The 20,010-nt window shown below is 45.3% G+C and overlaps 1 protein-coding gene across 2 annotated transcripts in view; it reads right to left on the bottom strand.

Annotated features, from left to right (window-relative positions):
• The window catches only part of ACVR2B (activin A receptor type 2B), a 69,808-nt gene extending 50,170 nt beyond the window's left edge, over positions 1-19,638 (bottom strand). The window contains exon 1 of one of the 2 annotated variants that reach the window (XM_078609333.1): positions 19,055-19,638. In XM_078609333.1, the coding sequence (XP_078465459.1) occupies positions 19,055-19,184 (130 nt within the window). In that variant the 5' untranslated portion in view covers positions 19,185-19,638. The remainder of the gene's footprint in view (positions 1-19,054) is intronic. The other variant, XM_078609338.1, reaches the window with a different exon arrangement.
• Positions 19,639-20,010: the final 372 nt, after the last annotated feature.

Here is a 20,010-nt window from a genome sequence, read left to right as displayed (position 1 = left end):
CAAATTAACTTTAGAAAGTAGGATTGTACAAAATAAATTGCTATGCATTTATGTTGAACTTCTTTCTGACCGTACACAGCCAACCGTGCTCATCGAAGGTGCGGGGGAAGGACAAGAAACTAAACATGAAAAGCACAATGGGTTACGGATGGCGTTCGAGGCATACAATGCAGCGCCGACCAAACGTGCAAAGAAAGCGCAAACCTGTCAACCCCTTATCAGTGCCTACCTTATTACCGATCAATTCAGACTTTATTGGTCACCCCGTGCCCTTATAAAGCTCAACATTTATAAGGGCACTTAGTCCCATCACAAGGAAGAAACACAAACAAAGACAAAATTTACCAGATTTTATTACACAGACACGATTTCAACTGAGAAGATGGGTATAAACTGAGCAATCATTGGAAGGATGTTATTAACCAGTTTAGGTCATAACTGGCTGTGATGTTCCCTCCCTACCTACCTATGTTAGCAGTTATTTTCAACTCTCCGAGTTACATTCACTAACACAGCCACCGTTAGCTGTATTAGTAAATGGCGGCTTGCCATCCTTTTCCACCTCCATGTGGCGAAGCTCTTTCCGAGCTCTCTCAGAGCTTACATTTACATGCAAATTTATTACATTGACATGCTAATCTCTCACAATACAATGGCCATCCCCACAGCTTCGTTTGTCAAGATTTACCTGATCTTACATTTACATGCAAATTTCATTTCTAGCCCCTCCCACTGACCCTTGGGCTACACCCATCCCAAACCTTAATAACTCCTTACCTTAGCAGCACTCCCACCATATATCCTCAGCAGTTCTCCCGCGATATTTCTCACCTCATGACGATTGCTTGTGTTGCAATCGAAACGTCGTGATATTTTTTTATTATTATTTTATCCATCTACGTGGCTTTACCAAAAGACCCAAAGAATATTAATTCCTGCAGTCACGAAAGCTTTAAGTCAGGAGTTTCACATGTTGCTTCAAGTGTAATGTGCTCATCCAACACACGGACATCCAATCCAAGTCCAGCGAGAAGGCCAATGGTAGTGGCAGATTTGTGCTACAAAATCTGCGCGAATCCGCGAGTCGATGCTCAGCTCGCATGTTTCGGGGGAAGCACGGAACGTGACTTGCAAATTATATTATTGGAGTGCAGATTATACTGTAGGAGTTCCGCAACTGTTTCCACAAAGCTGTAATAGCTAACAAGCTTTTGTTAAGACTTTCAGCGAAACATAACTTTTTTAACAACAACACATGTCAAATTGTACCAGGAGCGAGATTGTGACGGTGCTTTTCTTTTCCTTAAACCACTTTGAAATTGTAACGGCAAAAAAAGGACAGATCAAACACCTTCAAGTGCAGTTGTCCGGGTTGGACCGCATGCGGTTGCAGCAGTTGCTAGTCGGTGCACTTTGTGGGAATAAGAAGTTACAACTTTGAGCAGCGCTTACATCAAACACGCTCCGTTGCAATTTTAACGTGACTGAAGAAAAGTGGCCCAAGGATTTCTGCTTCACTGAGAAAGAAAACGGCAAGAGTTCAGAGATGTTTTAAAGCCGTGCTCTGAATTGTGGCCTCATCAAACCGGAGTGGGTTTGTTTGTTTAAGCTGCAGGCTTTAGAGGGTTGACCCCTATCATGGCTTGGCTGTGCACATTTATAGCCTCGCATGCCTACCCATGAGGAGGAACTACACGTTCCCAACTGGCAAGGAAAGCAGCAACAATAGCTCACTCAAATAATAACAAGAACCCCAAAGTAAATAGTGCTCTTCAAAAATAAACTGAAATAGCCCTTGCGCTCGGGGAATGTGCTGCTGCACTTTACTGCTCAGAGCAAAAAAACAAAGAAGATGAGGTTTAAGCAGTATTTATATCATACTCATGACTGAAATTTCATGACTGAATACACAGGCTTGTCTTCCAGCATTACATAACTGATAGGCGAGACAAGCAAACCTCACGTGTAGCACCACGGTGCGTTCGCGACGACGTCCACAAAAAACTTCTAGCAGTGTGCCTGTGGCTACAAAATCCATGGAAACTTTTATTTACCGTTTACAACCTTCGCCATTGCACGATCCAGACTTTTGAGATTTATGAACGATTATTTTACTGTTCCCAATCCGCAAATATTAAAGTGAATTGGGGTCATTAGTTATTTTACATCGCTCCCCAGCACCCCGCTTCCCTGTGCGGCTGCTGCTGTGGCCAGCCTCATTATCTGCAGTTTTCAGCCTGCAAGGTGATCAATAATGCAACACGAGAACCCCCCCCCCCCCCCCGTTAAACTGTTCCACCATCTTTTCCCCATCCCCTTCATAGGCAAGGCGCCGCGCCCTGTTATGTGATCAATACCCCCAGTTGACATGTTTATCCACAGTTCCTGCTCTAGCAGGGGATTGTGACCCCCCCTCCCCCCCACAAAAGCCAGGGTAGGCTTGCGAGGAACACTGGCCCTGCCTTGCCTTTCCCTCCGACGGGACAAAATGGGGGATGAAATCGAGTTTGTTAAGGGCCCGTAGTCGCACGTCGCAAATCTCCACTGCGTGTCAGCGAGCTGTCAAGGCAGCTGGGCCCTGCGGGCCGGGCAGTAACAAAAACGATGTTATTAAAACCGTGGCTGCCCAGATACCATTTTAGAAAACCTCTCAACTGGTAGCCCACTAAATTGCACTCCCCGATGTTCTTCTGGTGGTTTGAGTATCGAGCGAATGTCCGAATAGAGGGCGGTTTAACGAACATTGTTGTTGTGACGAACTGTCCCGCAGTGTCCTGCAAACATGGAACATTACATCTGATTCCGAGTGTCGAAATGCATGGGGCAGTGTAAGTAAACAGGGCCACATTTGTTTGCATTGTTTTGAAACATATAGGCAGCTGCTGCAAAATTAGTTATTTCAGCAACAATTATTACTTGGGAGTTTGTGTTTCAGGTGAACATCGTATCGATGCCATTTCACCGAACAACTACGCTGCATGAATTACCTCGTACACAAAGAAGTAAGGGGACATGCAAATGGAATAATGCTAATACTTAATTACATTTGTCTTATGCACCTGCAAACATCAGTATGCGGGGCACACAGCTTGAGTGGACTAGGCAGCGGGATGCATGTGCAGCACACAGGAGGGAGCAGTCAACTAAATGGTGAGCTCATTATGCAAATGGCAGCAACAAAACCTATCTGTTCAGGAATGTGACGAATCTGCTCTCATGACCAAAAACAGCCAATCGAGCACCAGAGCATTGTGGGGGCTGGAGGGAGCCAAGCCCCCCTGCTGAATGCTCAGCCCCACTTTGTGCCGGTTTAGCCTCTAATATTTGCTTAAAAGTTTGTTTAACATGACTGTGTCCGAGATTTTGTATGGCCCCCAGCCCCACCACCCCCTAAAACAAGGTCAAGGGTTGCCGCGATACATATTACGCTTGTTTTCAAAAAACCACGGGCATTTCGCAAAAGCTTGTTTCCATGGATGCAAAGTGCGATTTTACAGGGAGCCAGCATTGAGGCTGCACATGGCTGGGATAACGCTCATCAGGAAGCAAATGTTGCCCACCGTTCTAAGGCCTGAACACACAAGTACCCCCCCCCCACCCACCCCCACCACTCAACATTACACAGAGCAGCAAAATGTCACATTTAATGGAAAAGAATGTTTACTTTTCCAACCAACACACATTAGTGGGAACAGAAAGGGCTCGTTAAAACACTTCTTCGCTACCCCCTGCACGCACAAACATGCCATTTTTCGGGGTTGGGGGGGGGGAGCTGGGACCGTGGCTCCCGCAGCAGATCGCCATCTCCACGGCAGGCGGCACGAGCTCTCCCTTGTGAACGGCCTCGCCTCACGGGATGACGAACCCCCTTTTGCTAAGACGTCAAAATGCTAGTCGGGTAGTTTTATTGCGCTGCTCTGCATGAGATGGTTTCAAATATCCAGCGGGCAGAGCCTTTTAAGAGTGATGTGATTGGCAATGCTGGTGCGCACAAAGCCCACTTCGCAGCTTGTTTTCCTCAAAAAACAAAACGGTGCGCGGGATAATATTCCCAAACAAGAGTAGTTTTATCGTTGACATATGTTTCGCGGTCAAGGGGAGTTTGACACCGCAAGTCTGAAATGTTGATATCAGCATTTTCACTGCCCAAGCGTGCATGTTTGCACTCGTCTCCTTTCGTGACCATGAGCCGGAGGTGGACTAGACTATGCACAGCGAAGAAAGTTTTATACGGCATAACTTTCGGTCTTTTTTTTTACGTTGCGCAATCACTCTTCAATCACTGCTACCAAGGTAATGGTTCCCATAAACTTCATTTCTCCATTTCCCCACCCATGTTGGGAACCCGGTCTACCAGACTGAAAGCTTCGTCTCATCCATCCTGGGTTCCACGAAAAATCAATATGCAATGTCACCAAAACATTACTTCAAGAAATAAAATGTAATAATTGATTAGAGTCCTTTGTTTGAATAAAGGCCTCTTCCTGCCATGTTGGTTGCAGGGGTTGATTGAGCTTTTTTCACAAAGCTGGTCCAGTGCTGGTTGGTGAAGGGGAGGTGGTGGGCAACAGTGGTGCAGTGGTTAGCATTTTGCACACAACGTTGGTGTAGGTTGCTTTTTCTGCAATATTTTGCTGTCTTTTCTTGGATTTCTGTTTGCACATAGTCACATAGTCACTTTAAGATGTTTTCTTGTTCATGTTTTTGTTTTTTGTTTGTTGCGGTTGCACCCGATTCAAGAGCCGAATGGCTCACAGGGCTATACCTAATAAATGAAAACTGAAAGCATGCTGCGCTACGAACCCAGCGACCCGAGTTAAGATTCCTGCTCACGGCCAACATCAGTGACGATTATCTGAACCAGTCCTGGGTCTCTCCTATGTACACTTCGCCTCAAAAAACATCGCCACAAAGGATCCAAAAGGTGGCCAGGCATGGTGCTGGCCACCCAACCCCTCGTGTGGCATTCTGGCCATCATTAGGTGCACACCAATAGCGCTTGCCCCATCAGTCTGTTAAATAGGCTACATGGGGTGATTCTAGATTTGAAGCTTTCGTGACTACAAGGATTCATACTCTTAGTTATTTCGGTAAAGTCACGTAGGTAAAAAATACAATTAAAATTAATAAAAATAAAATAAAAATCACGACGTTTCGGAGGCAACACAAGTCTCCGTCATCAGGTGGGACCGTCACAGCCAGATTTGCTGCATCTTGATGCATCTTAATGCAGCAAATCTGGCTGTGACGGTCCCACCTGATGACGGAGACTTGTGTTGCCTCCGAAACGTCGTGATTTTTATTTTACATGGGTGATCTTTGTCTTTAGGGGTGGGGTCAGGAGTTATACAGATTTCAGTTGATGTTAGCCATGGCTGGGAATCCAAATGAAGTCTGATGTGCACTCAACTACCATGCCCTACTAGCGTGTCACAGGACGGAGCAGTGAACTTCCGCGCCCACACCCCTCGTGTGTTAAAATAAAACTTTTAAAGTTAAAAGAATAAGTGTATAAGAATGGCACGTAACAATCATTTCAGACAACTGTTCTAATTTGCAGATGCCCATTACTTAATGTAACATAAAAAACACAAACAAGACAAGAGAATGTTTTCAACTCTGCTGGGAGCAGTGCTGTCGATGGCCCTCAAGCAATGGTGAACATTCCACATTCTTGTGGCAGGGCCAGTCTATGCACAAGACAACCACTTTTGATTTTTTCACAAAGTGGCCCTACTTTTTACTAAACCCTTGAGAGATGGTGAGGTCATTCGATCTTTGGTCAGGATTTGAGTTAATGACCTTCAGATTCTGTATTTCCATCATCTTTTTGACAAATCCATGCCATGTACAGCCCTTTTGTCAATCTACTGCTATATGAGGGCTCCCTATGCCATGCATGTCATGGGGTTAATGGGCTATACTTCACCATGATAGTCAGTGTGGGGTTGGTGAGGGCAGGGTGCATCATAGACATGGGAGCATAGACAACAATAGATTTGCTGCACTGCTCTCCAGTTCCCACCCTTCCCAGCACTATCCAGGCTCCGGCCTGCTTGGCTTGCAAAATTTGACAAGATCAAGTGCATTCTGGGTGCTCTGGTTACACACAAACCCCCCCCCCCCCCCCCCGTACATATCCCTCAAATACATCAGTGGGGAAACTATTGTTATCAATCTTGACTTAAAGCTTTCGTGACTGCATGAATTCATATTCTTTGGGTCTTTAGGTAAAGCCACGTAGATAGAAAAATAATGATAAAAAATAATATAATATCACGATGTTTCGATCGCAACATAAGCAATCGTCATCAGCTGTGTGAGAGATTAGCATGTCAATGTAGGAAAACCGAAAACCAACACCACATTGAGGCCAACGAGCAATGGTGGCTGTGTTTTGGAGACATTTAGCCTGTTAATGTAAAGACATTTAACCTGGTAATGTAACTCAGAGAGTCGAAAATAACTGTTAACATCGGCAGGTAGGATGGAAACATCACAGCCAGTTATGACTTAAACTGGTTAATAACATCCTTCCAATCTTCTTGGTTGAAATTGTGTCTGTGTTTATATAGCTGGATGGCTTCATGGACGAATCTTTGCTGATAGCCAGTGGGTTTGCAGAGTACCTTCGTCTTAGAGAAATCTATTTCATGTGTGCCCACAGCGTTAAAGCAATGATTAGCCACAGCTGAGGTGTTGGTCCTACCATGCTTCAGATCTGCCTTATTATCACGAAGAAGGTCCGAGACATGTCGCTTAGTTTCCCCAATGTAACTACTGCCGCAGACACGGCTTAGTTTGTAGACACCGGGGTATTGCATGTCAGGGATCACATCCTTCACAGATGGGATCAGATCACGAATTGTATGTACTGTGTTGAATTGAACCTGGATCTTGTGTTTGCTCATGATTTTGGAAATATATTTGGTGACCCCTGCTATGTATGGCAAGGTGATGGTTTTGAGATCGGAAATCGCTGCAATGCTCAAAACGCAAAGACACATATTAGCAACATCAGCAAAGATGAGCGCTTTGAGCTTTCTCAACTAAAAAAGAGAGATGACATAGTCATCCTCTCGGCCGACAAGGGCAATGCCACTGTCATCATGGACAAAACCACATACAATAACAAAATTCAGGGCCTACTTAATGATGGCAGCTATACCAAAAGCAAGAGATCCTACCAACCACCTGGTTACAAAAACCAACAATATCATCACTGATTCGACATCTTAATTGAACCAACCAAGCGGCTTTCCTTAAAACCCTCTGCTGCTCGACCACCCAGATTTTATGGCTTACCAAAATCCATAAAGAAGGTACACCACTCCTCCTATTGTCTCCACCATTGACTCACCCACCTACAAACTGGCCTGATTTCTGTCTGAGACCTTACAACCATTCACTGGTAAGACCACCTCAGCTGTACTTAACTCAGCTCACTTGGTATCTTTAATTAAGGACATCTCACTATCTCCAGGTGATTTGCTTGTCAGTTTAGATGTAGTATATTTGTTTACCAAAGTTCCTGTGCCTGAATATTGTTATCAAGTTCTGCAAGTCAATTTGCTGCCATCCCTTAGAACAATTGCACTAAAACAATGGTGCAACTAGGTGGAAGGAGCTAACTTTTCTTCATTGTGCTTCAAAATAACTTCCACACTGGGTTTAGTTAGACATCACTACCATCGACGCAGAGAGATTTTCACTAAGCATGTATCCCTTGAGTCTGATAGCATTGACATTTCCCAGCAGGAGCTATTTACGTTTGTTAGCCCGTGGATGGAGATGAACATCTCCTATTAATCATACGGTCAAAAGGCAACACAATGGGCATGTAGTTTATTTAGAAAACTATCGACGTGTCTCCAGTGAGCAATATGTTGACTTTTGATGATTTATAGAACCACACTCACAGACATTTCCGTTTCACATACTAGGGTGGAAAAACGTTCACAGATCACTGCACATACATTCAGAGACTCACTATATTGGTTTGGGCAACTGGATGGATGAGAGCATTCAACTCAACAAGGGCTGTAGTTTGAGCATTCAACTCAAAATGAAAAGGTTGAAAATTCAAATGCTTGTCAACCCACAAAACGTCATTCCTCTGGAGTGGATAAAACAAGGACCACTTTTTGGGAAGTCTATAGGGCCAATTGATATACCCAATGACCCAATGCTTGCATGAGCATAGATAACCGTTTACTTCTTTTTTACTTCATATCATGTAATAGTAAACTAGATATGGAGTTTTCAAATGTTACAACCAAAAATCTCAAACAATGTATGTATATTAAACTTATTTTGCACCGTACGTAGCTAAGCATGCTAATCGGAGGTGTGAAATGGTAACACGTTGAATTATTTCAGCACAATAACTGGAGAAACAGTACTGTTCTATCAGTTCAATAGAGTACAGCGATTTAAACGTGAACAATAGGAAAGCGAGTTGGAAGATGGCAGCATTCACACGGGCCACTCCGTTAAGTGAGAAATCACGACCAATGCTATCAACGCGGCGACCAAACAGCGATTGTCGATCTCGCCGTCTCCAGAGCAACAGCACATCGGAAAGTAACAAACGCAAGACATAGCTTGAGCTTACCTCTTTGCTGCCCCTTCTCATATCACCATTGGGCAGTGCTCTGAACGGTACACTCCAGCAGTGCGATTCAGATAATTGGGTTGACTAGCCAGTGCCAGGCCCCTGGTGACCAGCTTGGCAGCGAGTGCATTGCCACGGCTCTGATCAGTGGCAAAAACGTGTCCACAATGACAGCACCGACTGCGTTCAACCTCTCCACCGGGGCTCTGAACTCCAAATACTAAATGCCGAGCACGGTGTGCGTGCGAATGAATGCCACCGCAGAGAGTGTGCAATGCTTCCCTCATCCAGAATTGCCTCTCATGCCCCACGCATCCACGAACAACCCCAAAACACGCGGCTATCACTCTCAGCCTAATCCACTTCACTGGGCTAAGATGCTTCCTGGTGGGTTTTTTCTCGATTTTGGTCAGATTCATCGGTGGAAAGAGAGAAAAAAAACCATACACACGTGCTATACATTACATCTCAGTGTTTGTGCAAGGGGCACACAGTGCTTGCATTATTAACAAGAACAATAAAGGCCTTTGCCTTTTTAACCTTTGCCGGGCTGTTATTGTTCATTTAATACCTCCCGTGAAAATTTCCTACAATTATATTTTCCCCTCTTTGTGTAAATATTTATCCAATGCTGCATTTGCATTGACAAGCGGCACATTGTAAGTAATGTACTGAAAGTACAGTCCGGTAAAATGTTACTCGAATAGTATGAACAATGGCAGCTAACTATGGTTTCCTAACTACTGTTACTAAATAATAACTTACAGCCCTTTGTCAACATAGTGCTCGATTAAGGCCTCTGCATAGTATGTCAGTCGCAGCAGTTGTTTGACCATACTTCACGCTGGTCAGTAAGGTTGTTTTTCACATATATTGGACATTTATTTTACAAATAAACGCATTCGTCATACCTGTCCAAAACATCTCTTTGGCCTTCCCCCATCCAGTAAACGTCAGGGCTTCCACCTCCGCTTCATGGCCATCGTAAGTGCCTCAGACTTAATCGTATAGCAGTGTCGTTTGAAGTGTTATTACGTTTTAAATATTGACATTGCAATGTGGGTATTTAGTAACTCATTATTTGCAGTATGCCAGGCACCCCCATAATCAGAAAGGCTTTCTCCCCAATAAATCCGGCACCGATACCTTTTTACAGTATATTTTAATTTACCACACTAACATCTTGTGATAAACGCACAAACGGGTCCATCGTGATCTGGATTTAGCAAAAAAAAATGCATAGAAACAAAGACTAAGAGCACTCATTCCTGCAAACCCCGTTAATGATGAAGCAATTAGACTTGAGAGGCACAAGCCGTAGCACTTGCCAATTGTCAACAGAAGGCTGCGTTTGAATAAAGGAAACCGTTACATTGGTGCCTACATTTGTACACCAATTCCGGCAAGGGAGCAATCAAAACTATTACAATGGCGAAATTGATCGTTGATTTTTTTGGGTTTTTGGAGAGGCCACGCAATTATCGGGCAAAAAGTGTCGTGAAGCCCTTCCACCACCCAACGTAGCCAAAGAAAAACGAAATTGTCACGAGTGCAAGCGTTTAACGCGCCTCTTATCACTATTGATTCAGCTCACCAGTAAGTTGAAGGACAATTCTCACAACGAAATGCAGCAATTCAATCTCTACGTCAAACATCATCAGGATAAAATCGAGGCAGTGAGAATGCAAATCCAGGAAGTCAGAATGAAGTCAGAATTACTTCCTGGATTTTTACTCGAACTAGCAACATGCAGATTCTTTAGACGTGACCAATGGTCTCTCTGTCCCCTAAAGCCAGCGAGCCAGTCAGCTAGCAAAAAAAAATGTGTACACTATTATTTGCTTATACTGTAGTGGCTGCGCAAACCTACGTGCTACGTGCCATAATTGTTGGATGTAAATGGCGCACTCGAAGATAAACAGCAAAAAATTTGCTGCTTTTAAACACAATGGAGGGTCCAATTTTTCTAATCGCAATTTCTGGATTTTTTTTTATCTTCTCCGCAACTTGCCACAGGAGCCATAATCGAAAATGTACACAACAGTGACGCGGTGTGGTGGTCGCATAATATGTGAATGGCACGAAAAACAGCACCAGACTTCAGTGTCTCCAGATTCATCGATTTACCAAGCCGAAAGGTCAAATGAAGTGCGGTGTCCGCAGCGTGTGGCGAGAGGTCACCCGATGAGCTTCCTTGGCGTAGCGCGCACACATTGTGGCCACCGTCAGCCAAAGACGATGAGGGTGATTAATCCGACTTTAATTACCGTAATAAATAATAAAAGAAGGTCTTGGTGGGGGGAGGGACAGCCAATTAATCACAATGTCGGTCGCACTTGAATTGCTTCTTATGCAACTGCTCCGTGAAAAAACCTATTCGTGCAGATGTATTTATCTGCAGAGTACAATGGTCACACAAGGGACTTGCTTTTGAGAGATGCCTTCCTTGATGTCATAAACATCTTTGTCGATGTGCATATGCTATGCATGCGATACATATACATCAAAAACATCCCCGTCAATTCAATGAGCTGTCACTGTTCAGTCATGATTTGTACTAAGAACTGATTTTGTTTGTCTTGTTATTACCAGCTCGTTGATTATTCTTATTTGTATAATTTTTTATTGCTCCATATGCCTAAATGAAACAATAACATATAGTCAGCATACACTTTTCATAAAATATAAGGAATAGATTTTTACACGAATGATTCAATGGCAATATCGTGAGCATAACAGGTTGATTTTAAACATTGAAATGATGCACTGTTATGTGCCTTATACAAACTATGGATAAAAATTGTAAAAATACATATTTACATTAATTTAATCTCGCAGATGTCATTGTGGCAGTCCAAAGTTCAAATACTGGTCCAGGGTGACCAAGCCCTTCATTATTCCGTACATGCCCTGGGAAATCCAGTGGTTGTCCAGATGAATGTGGAATTTCCACCCCAGGTTCAGGGGCACTAACGTAGGTGATCCCAGCCAAATGCAGGCCTGAATATGGAGACACTGACTTTAAACATGTTAACTTGGATGATGAAGCCTTTACAAAACACATTCATTTCAGTTTACTATATTCACTCAAATATAAAGACAATTACTGACAAGCACTGTCATTTTGTAATGTGATGGTTTCAATGCCTTGTTTAGTGCAATATTTCCTCACCAGATCAAAAACTAAATAAAACCTTTACAAACGCCTTTCAAACAAAAATACAAAAGCAAATGTGCTGCCCAGAAACCAGGGTTTCTAAGATTGCACTAGCATAAGCAAACGCACAATATGTGTGGCGACACGGCCCAGCGGTAGAAATGTTCGCTGCTTGTTGCAAAGTTCCCACTTCGAATCCAGCGACTGCCCTGATTAATACTGTGGTTGTAATAACCATAACACAGCAGTACTATGCGCCGTTTGCTTCACAGTGGGCATTAAAGATCCCCTGAAGTTATTTTCAGGAGTATGCCATTGCATCCTGGAGACAGGGTCCAGAATTTGTCAAATTCGAAAAATTGTCACTATTTTTTAAAATTGGAATTAGACATAGCAATGATTGCCCCTGAATGGCAGACTAATGCACCAGATCAGTCTTGCAAAATATAGTATCCTGGTCTCTTTAGTTCTCACCTGATTAAATATAAACGTTAAATAAACTAATACAATTATGGACAAAGTACACATGTAAAACCAAACAAATCCACATAAGACCACACACATGTAAAACCATACAAATCTACATAAGACCACACACGTTAAATAAACTAATATAATTATGGACAAAGTACACATGTAAAACCATACAAATCCACATAAGACCACACACGTGTGCACGATCTCACTTTTCTTGCAGATCTCTATTCATGCTGGTTTACTTTTGGTTGATATATCCAGACATGTAATACCAGGCAAATGTGTTTTTTTTTCCAAAAAGCTTACAACACTGTACTAAAGCTATTTTCCAAAACTATATTGGCTGCTGCAGCCTTGATTTTCACTCTGTCAAGACTATATTATGGGTCTTGTGAAAGTAATAGACTGCAAAAGGGCTGCCACTGCTCAGATACATTACCTGAAATAAATTAATAATCCCACATACAGCCACAGGCACATGCACTTGATCAAGTATGCACAAGCGCTCCCAAAAAAATATAGAGACCCATATACTCGCATAGAGAGGGGTCCATCGACTCAGACCTCATATGCAGGTGTTTAGTGGATTATGACATCGCGGGATCGAGAGAGACAGCTTTGGGAGGCCTTCATCTAGTCATGGGCGAGATGTTATCTACCTTGCCTGGAACACAGAAGGTCGTGGGTTCAATCCCGACCCTGGCATTTGTATATTTGGAGTTTGCATGTTTTCCCCATGGCTGAGTGGAGTTTTCGCAGGGTCCTCCGGTTTTCCCCTCCACATTCATAAATATGCTCTAAGAGTATTCGGCATCTATAAACCTCGAAATGATAAGCTACTTCATTGGGGCTATCATTTGTGGCCAGGTCGCTTTTTAAAAAGAGCTATATAGCTCAGTGGGCCTACCTGGTAAAACATATATATAGTTTATAGGTACGTCTGTGTGTGAATATCTCAGTTTTACCATGCATCTGTGTGTGTGTGTGGCTTCATGTATTTCTGTTTCTGTGTCTCTGTGGCTGTCTCCGTGTCTCTCTTTCTCTCCACGTCTCCTGTACTGTTGGACCATACTTCGCCACACTGGCAGGGCAAGAACTGGGGTGGAGGAAGAACAGGATCAGACATCACCCTCCACTTATGTTAGTATTCCAACCAGTACTCCACCCCAGATCACAGACGTATGAATAAATATTAGTATTGTACTGTATACGACATGCTCAAATACACATGCATGTGTTACTACCATACTGCATTATTTAGCTCTTATGCAATAGTAACAACAATAACCTCAAAACGAGCCATAACAACGGGTGATAGATTTATATATAGCCCACTGATTTTTAATTACCTATTTCCCATTCGGTGTAGGCATTATGGAATGTCGTAATCAAATCAAACTGGCTGTGTTGGACAAGTATAAAAAAGCTTTCATACATGTATTGAGATTCGTTGGAGACACGTGGAGGCTTTGAAATAAAATGTATCTATTTTCTCCCTGTTATGGGTGTGTACCAATTGGTCACCATAAAATGCCATTATGTGGGCTGTTTAATGCAGTACTATCCTTTTAGGTTTCGTTTCCCCTTTTAAATAAAGCAATTCCACATTCGTAACCACCTCATCAGTGTCAATTATGAACGTCGTGGCAGCGGTTTAGAACCTGAGACACCACTAAGATGGGCTGGGGAAAGAGACAGTGTTCAATTTCCACTCAGCCAGTCCGTAAAGCCATTCTAGAAAATATCTCGGCACAACACATTCATCCAGTGTTATCTTGCCTCTATGATATGCTTCAATAATGCGGAATTCCCAAATACAGGGCTCAATCGTATTATATTTCATGGGTGCAACCTTGTACTGGTAGTAGTGCCTTACGCCAAGAAGCCATCCTCCAAGTCAACCTAGCAGCGTTACGGAAAATATCGAGAGAGAAAATTCACCCCATGGAGAGAACAACGTGAGTCGAAGTGGTCAGCAGCACTCTCATGAGGCTGGCTATCAGTAAACAAAAGAGTGCGAGTGGGTCAGCACACACGGGGCTTTGTGTATCACACACGGCGCGTAGCACCTATGCAGCGCAACCATCGACACAATGCAAAGCGGACAATACAAACCCCCGACTGCAATACTGCAATTCACTACGACAGTGGTACATTAAGCACAATCAGCAATAATAGCCATCCCTTACAGATACAGTTATATAAGTGTAGGGTGTGTACACATGCGTGTGTACTCTTGGCGTGGGTGTGTGTGTGTGGATGTATGGGCGTGACTGGGAAGACGGTGCGTGTATGCATGCACATGTACAGTCCTCTTGACAATCCACTGCTGGATGAGGGCCTGCAGGCCTGTGTTGTGAGCAGTAGAATTCAGTGCAGAAAAATCCATTGTTGCACTGTACTTCTAGGCACCCCCGTCGACATGTAAGTAGAACTTCCTTTGCGCCGTACGTAGCCAACCGTGCTAATGAGAGGTGCATCTGTGCTCTCCACGCCTTCAATCCACACTGACCAGCATCAAATGGAGTGACATACGGTCAACTAACCCCTCCATGACCAAATGCATGGAGGGGTGGAGAAGAAAACACAGAAATATGCCTCAACACACACACAGTTCATGCACATTAGCATGGGATCATCATGCGTGTGCACCGCAGCACTGTATTAAATACACATCAATCACGAGTCATGATCTGCGAAATAGATCATGGCCAATGATTATGATGTTCGCACGGCACGTACACCGTGAATATCTGCATTGTGATCCTCAGCTATGCTCTATCCACGGCTGCATAGACCATGCCTAATGATAACGGTGTGTACCCATGTACAACAACAAAAACACGTTTGTAATGCGTCCGAATATCTGCAACATTATGCATTCCCATCATCCATCCACCGCAGAATAGATCATGGCTAATGAAGATGACATGCAAATGAAACGCACAATAATAGCACGTGTGCACAGCGTGTGAACATCTGCATGATTAGCCATCATCGTCGGCCATGATTTATCCACTGCTAGACAGGCGGCCATAGCTAAGCCGTGACTTATGCACAGCGGGATAGGGGGGGGGAAAGGCGAATGATGGTTACACAAAAAGCACACGGACATTCTGGCTGCTGCAGTAGCAGCAGCATCGGGCACAACAAAAGACGAGTTTAATTATTTATATTCCTTCTCTCTTTCGCAGCCCATGTGGTGTTCCCGCCTTTACGCAGCAAGAGTTCCAGATAGGAGACCCGGCAAAAGATCATTACCCGTGTAGCCTCCACGGGCTGTTGTGGCGAGTGCTGTGCTCGCGAGCACCTATCATGGGAAGCACAAAGCACAAAAGGGATCATGGGAAGCACAGGGCACAAAAGGGATCATGGGAAGCACAAGGCACAAATATGGGGAGGTGTGGCCGGCACCACGCTCATCCGCTGTCTTTGTAACGCTTGGCTTTTTTGTTTGGGAGGCCAGTGACCGGTTAAAGATGTTCGACACCGATGATAGCCGTGAGCGGGAATGAAAGTGACAGCAGGTTCGTAGCAGCAGTTGCGCTGACCACTGCGCCACCGCTCCTCCGTGCACACACTCAAATCAAACCATGGCGTGGCGTGGTGTGTGGCACCACGCACAAGGAAGGGCCCTCGTGTAAAATCCACTGCTGGTTGAGGGAGCCTGCACATGGCCGGCAGGGGTCGTCTCACGATACTTTATGTTGAGAGAGGTGGTGGTGGGGGGGGGGCAAAGTGAATTAGGGAGCATTGAAATAATGTCAGTGCAGGGATAATCAAGTTTTGCTGCGCTGATCTCTGCTATTTTTTTAAGCAGTGTTTCATTAGCGACCTGGCCATAAATGCCAACTCAAGGAAGTGGTGTATCATGTGGAAATCTGTAGCAGCCAAATCATCTAAACGCATTTTTCTAAATGGACATCTACAAAAAGCTCTTGTCCGTGAGGAGTGTTACATCTCGTCGGATTCCTCCAGTTGAAATGACGATTCTGAAATGTGGAGAAAAACACCGGCCGGAACCGGGAGAGAAATCCACACGACCACGGGGAGAGAGATGGAGAGAGAAAGAGAGAGAGAACACGCAAACTACAAATACACAGGCATCGTCGTCCGGGTCAGGATCAGAACCCACGACCCCCCTGCATACCAAGCGAGGGAGATAACATCTCCTAGCCACCAAACAACTCCTACGCCAACAAGCCCTGTGTATGTGTGCATTGTTGTGAAGTCACCCACCCATCCAAGCACTATCCAGGCTCAACACAAAATTAAAATCCCGCTGAGCTTGTGAAACGTGACAAATGCCGGGCACGTTTCTGGGCAATAATACTAATAATATAGGGCGACTTAATATATGAACGGTTCATGGTCACAGGAGATGTCCACGATTGGATGCATTGTAGCCACACACGCACACTGCCTGCTGCATTGCCACCCTTATGTAACCACGGAGGGCCCAAACGTGTCAGCAATTTCCAGTGACAAAGGGTGATGGGGGTTACGTGGCGGGCAGTAGAGGGCAGTAAAGCAAGAACCCATTGGTTGTTAACGAACTTCCTTTGCCTAACCTAATGGCAAGGTACTGGTCCATACCATCGTGTAGAGTGAATATATATACACACTCTGTAGGCTTTGTGGGAGTGACATTATGGTACACTGCATATGCACACCGCACTGTAATAGTTCAGTCAACACGTCCATCAAGTCCAGTGTACATCGTTCTTCATCCCAGGATATACTTTGTACTATACACATACTTGGATATATTCACATACTCATAGTAAAGTATTGTTCTTGTAAACAAAGGTCTTCACGTATCACCTTACACTCCCTAGCACACGTGTACGTGTTGTGCACAACCACGTGTGTACACATACCAAAGCACAGACGTAAATAACCATGGTTCAGTATGCATAGTGTTGCACGTGTACATACACACACGTGTACACATCTTCATGCACATGCACTAGATCACAGCATAGCACACACACACATAAAGATCCCTGATTTAGTATGCATGGTGCTGTCTGCCAGTGTCCCCATACATTATGTAAACACGTTCTCTCCTACACACCGTTGTGGGTATACAACATTATATTATACTGTCGAAATAAGTCTTTACAGTGGCATGCAGTGAAGCCCTTTTGTCAATCCAATGCTAGATGGCATTGCCCCTTGGTGGTGCAGGGCAGGTCTCGTTGGGGAGTTATTTGACCATACTTCACCACGCTGGTCAGTGCGGGGTTGGCGAAGGTGGTGGTGGGGGGGATGTGTGTGTGTGTAGGAAGTACACACGGGGAAGCATAGAAGTTGCCCTATGCTGACCACCGGTACATGACGATACGATTACAGTCCCCTTTTAGCTTTGGACCAGTGTGGGGACAAAGTACAACACGAATGTTGCACATCGAGCAGGTTACAACGAGCACACAACACGAGGAGAGACGGTGCCGTACACAACAAGGACACACAACAACAAGGACACACGACATGGAGACACGACATAGACACACGTGTTGTGCACGACATGGAGACACGTGTGCCGTGCACGACCCGCACGCTTGCTGCACGTGGAGACAAAGGAAGTGAAGGCTTCCATGCTGGACCCACTTGGGAAGCGAGTCGCTGCTGTGCTATTGGCGAGCTTATCCCAACAAAGAACACGACTATAGTGCGTGCAACACACTCACCACATCGTGTACACACACACAGCATGGTGTACACACACACCACACCGTGCACACACACCACACCGTGCACACACACACCACACCGTGTACACACACACACACACCACACCGTGTACACACACACACATAGCATCGTGTACACACACACACATAGCATCGTGTACATACACACAGCATGGTGTACACACACACATAGCACTGCGTACACACACACAGACACACACACACAACACTGTGTACACACTCACAGACACACACAGCACTGTGTACACACACACAGACACACACACAGCACTGTGTACACACTCACACAGACACACACACACAGCACTGTGTACACACTCACACAGACACACACAGCACTGTGTACACACTCACACAGACACACACACACAGCACTGTGTACACACTCACAGACACACACACATCACTGTGTACACACACACACATCACTGTGTACACACACACACATCACTGTGTACACACACACACACCACTGTGTACACACACATAGCACTGTGTACACACACACAGCACTGTGTACACACACACAGCACTGTGTACACACACACCACATCGTGTACACACAGACACACACACGTAGCACTGTGGACACTCACACATACTCCCTCTCTCCAAGCATTGCGTACCCACTGCAGTCTGTATAGACTGTAATCTGACTGCTGGATAAGTCTCTGTACCTATCTTGTGTATAGACTGTGTAGTATTGTGTATGTACTGTATAGTCTTGTGTATGGACTGTCGTCTTGTGTCAGGACTGTAATCTGTATTGTGTATAGTCTGTAGTCTTGTATATGTACTGTGGTATTGTGTATAGACTGTATAGTCTTGTGTATAGTCTGTATTGTTGTGTATGTACTGTGTTGTTGTGTATAGACTGTATAGTTGTGTGTGTACTGTAGTAGTATGTAACAAGACTGCTGGATACGAGCACGTCTCCGTGCTTTGTCAAAGTCGGCGTTACTAAGAAGCGCAACGCAGACAGCGAATCGAGACGACGAAGAAGACGACGACCCACAGAGTCAGAGTCGTCCTCACCGTCCCATCGTCCCATCGTCGTCGTCTCCCCCCACACCCACCGACGTCTCTCACCTGTCCGAAGCAGCAGCAGTAGCAGCATGTGTCTCAACAGCAGCAGCAGCAGTGGTGGTGGTGGGAGCCCCGTGGTGGGGAGGAGGAGGTTTGGGAGCCGCCGTGGCCGCTGCTGTTGGCAGCTCGCCATGGCGAGCCCTGCCAAGCAGCAGCAGCAGCGTCACCACAAACACCACAAGCAGCGGTGGCGGTGGTGGGGATGCTGCGAAACAGCGACTCACACAGCTCTTCCTCCTTCTCTCTCTCTTCTTCTTCTTCCTCCTGCTGCTGTTGTTGTTGCTGCTGCTGCTACTCCACACTCCTGCTGCTGATGCTCCACGCTTCTCTTGCTGCTGCTGCTGGGGCTGCTGCGAAACGGCGACGATTCGCACAGCTCAGCTCCTCCTCCCTCTCTCTTCTTCTTGCTGCTGCTTCTATTGCTGCTGCTGTTGTTGCTTCTCTTGCTGCTGCTGCTGCTGCTACTCCACACTCCTGCTGCTGTTGTTGCTGCTGCTGCTGCTGAGAGATGTTCAGAGGCGGGATGAAGATGGAGGAGGGAGGGGTGGAGGTGGTGGCGGTGGCTCCCTGGATTCGTTCTCTTTCTCTCGTTCTCTCTCTTGTTTTTAACCCCCCCACCCCCCGGACAGCGGCGGCCACGTTGGTGGCGATCGGAAGAGACGGCGGCGAAACGCGATGTTGGTGTGGGGGTAGTGGTTGGGTAGTGGTGGTGATGATGGTGGTGGTAGTGTTGGTGGTGATGGTGGTGGTGGTGATGATGGTGGTGGTGGTGATGGTGGTGGTGATGATGGTGGTGGTGATGATGATGGTCATGATGGTGGCTGGTGATGGTGGTGGTGGTGGTGGTGATGGTGATGATAATGATGGTGGTGGTGATGATGATGGTGGTGGTGGTGGTGATGATGATGATGGTGGTGATGGTGATGATGGTGGTGGTGGTGATGATGATGATGATGGTG

Source organism: Lampetra planeri, chromosome 2, assembly GCF_965212315.1.
Source record: "Lampetra planeri chromosome 2, kcLamPlan1.2.h2, whole genome shotgun sequence".
NCBI classification, from domain to species: domain Eukaryota; kingdom Metazoa; phylum Chordata; class Hyperoartia; order Petromyzontiformes; family Petromyzontidae; genus Lampetra; species Lampetra planeri.
The sequence above is the reverse complement of the archived record's forward strand: the minus strand, read 5'-3'. Positions and strand labels throughout refer to the sequence as shown.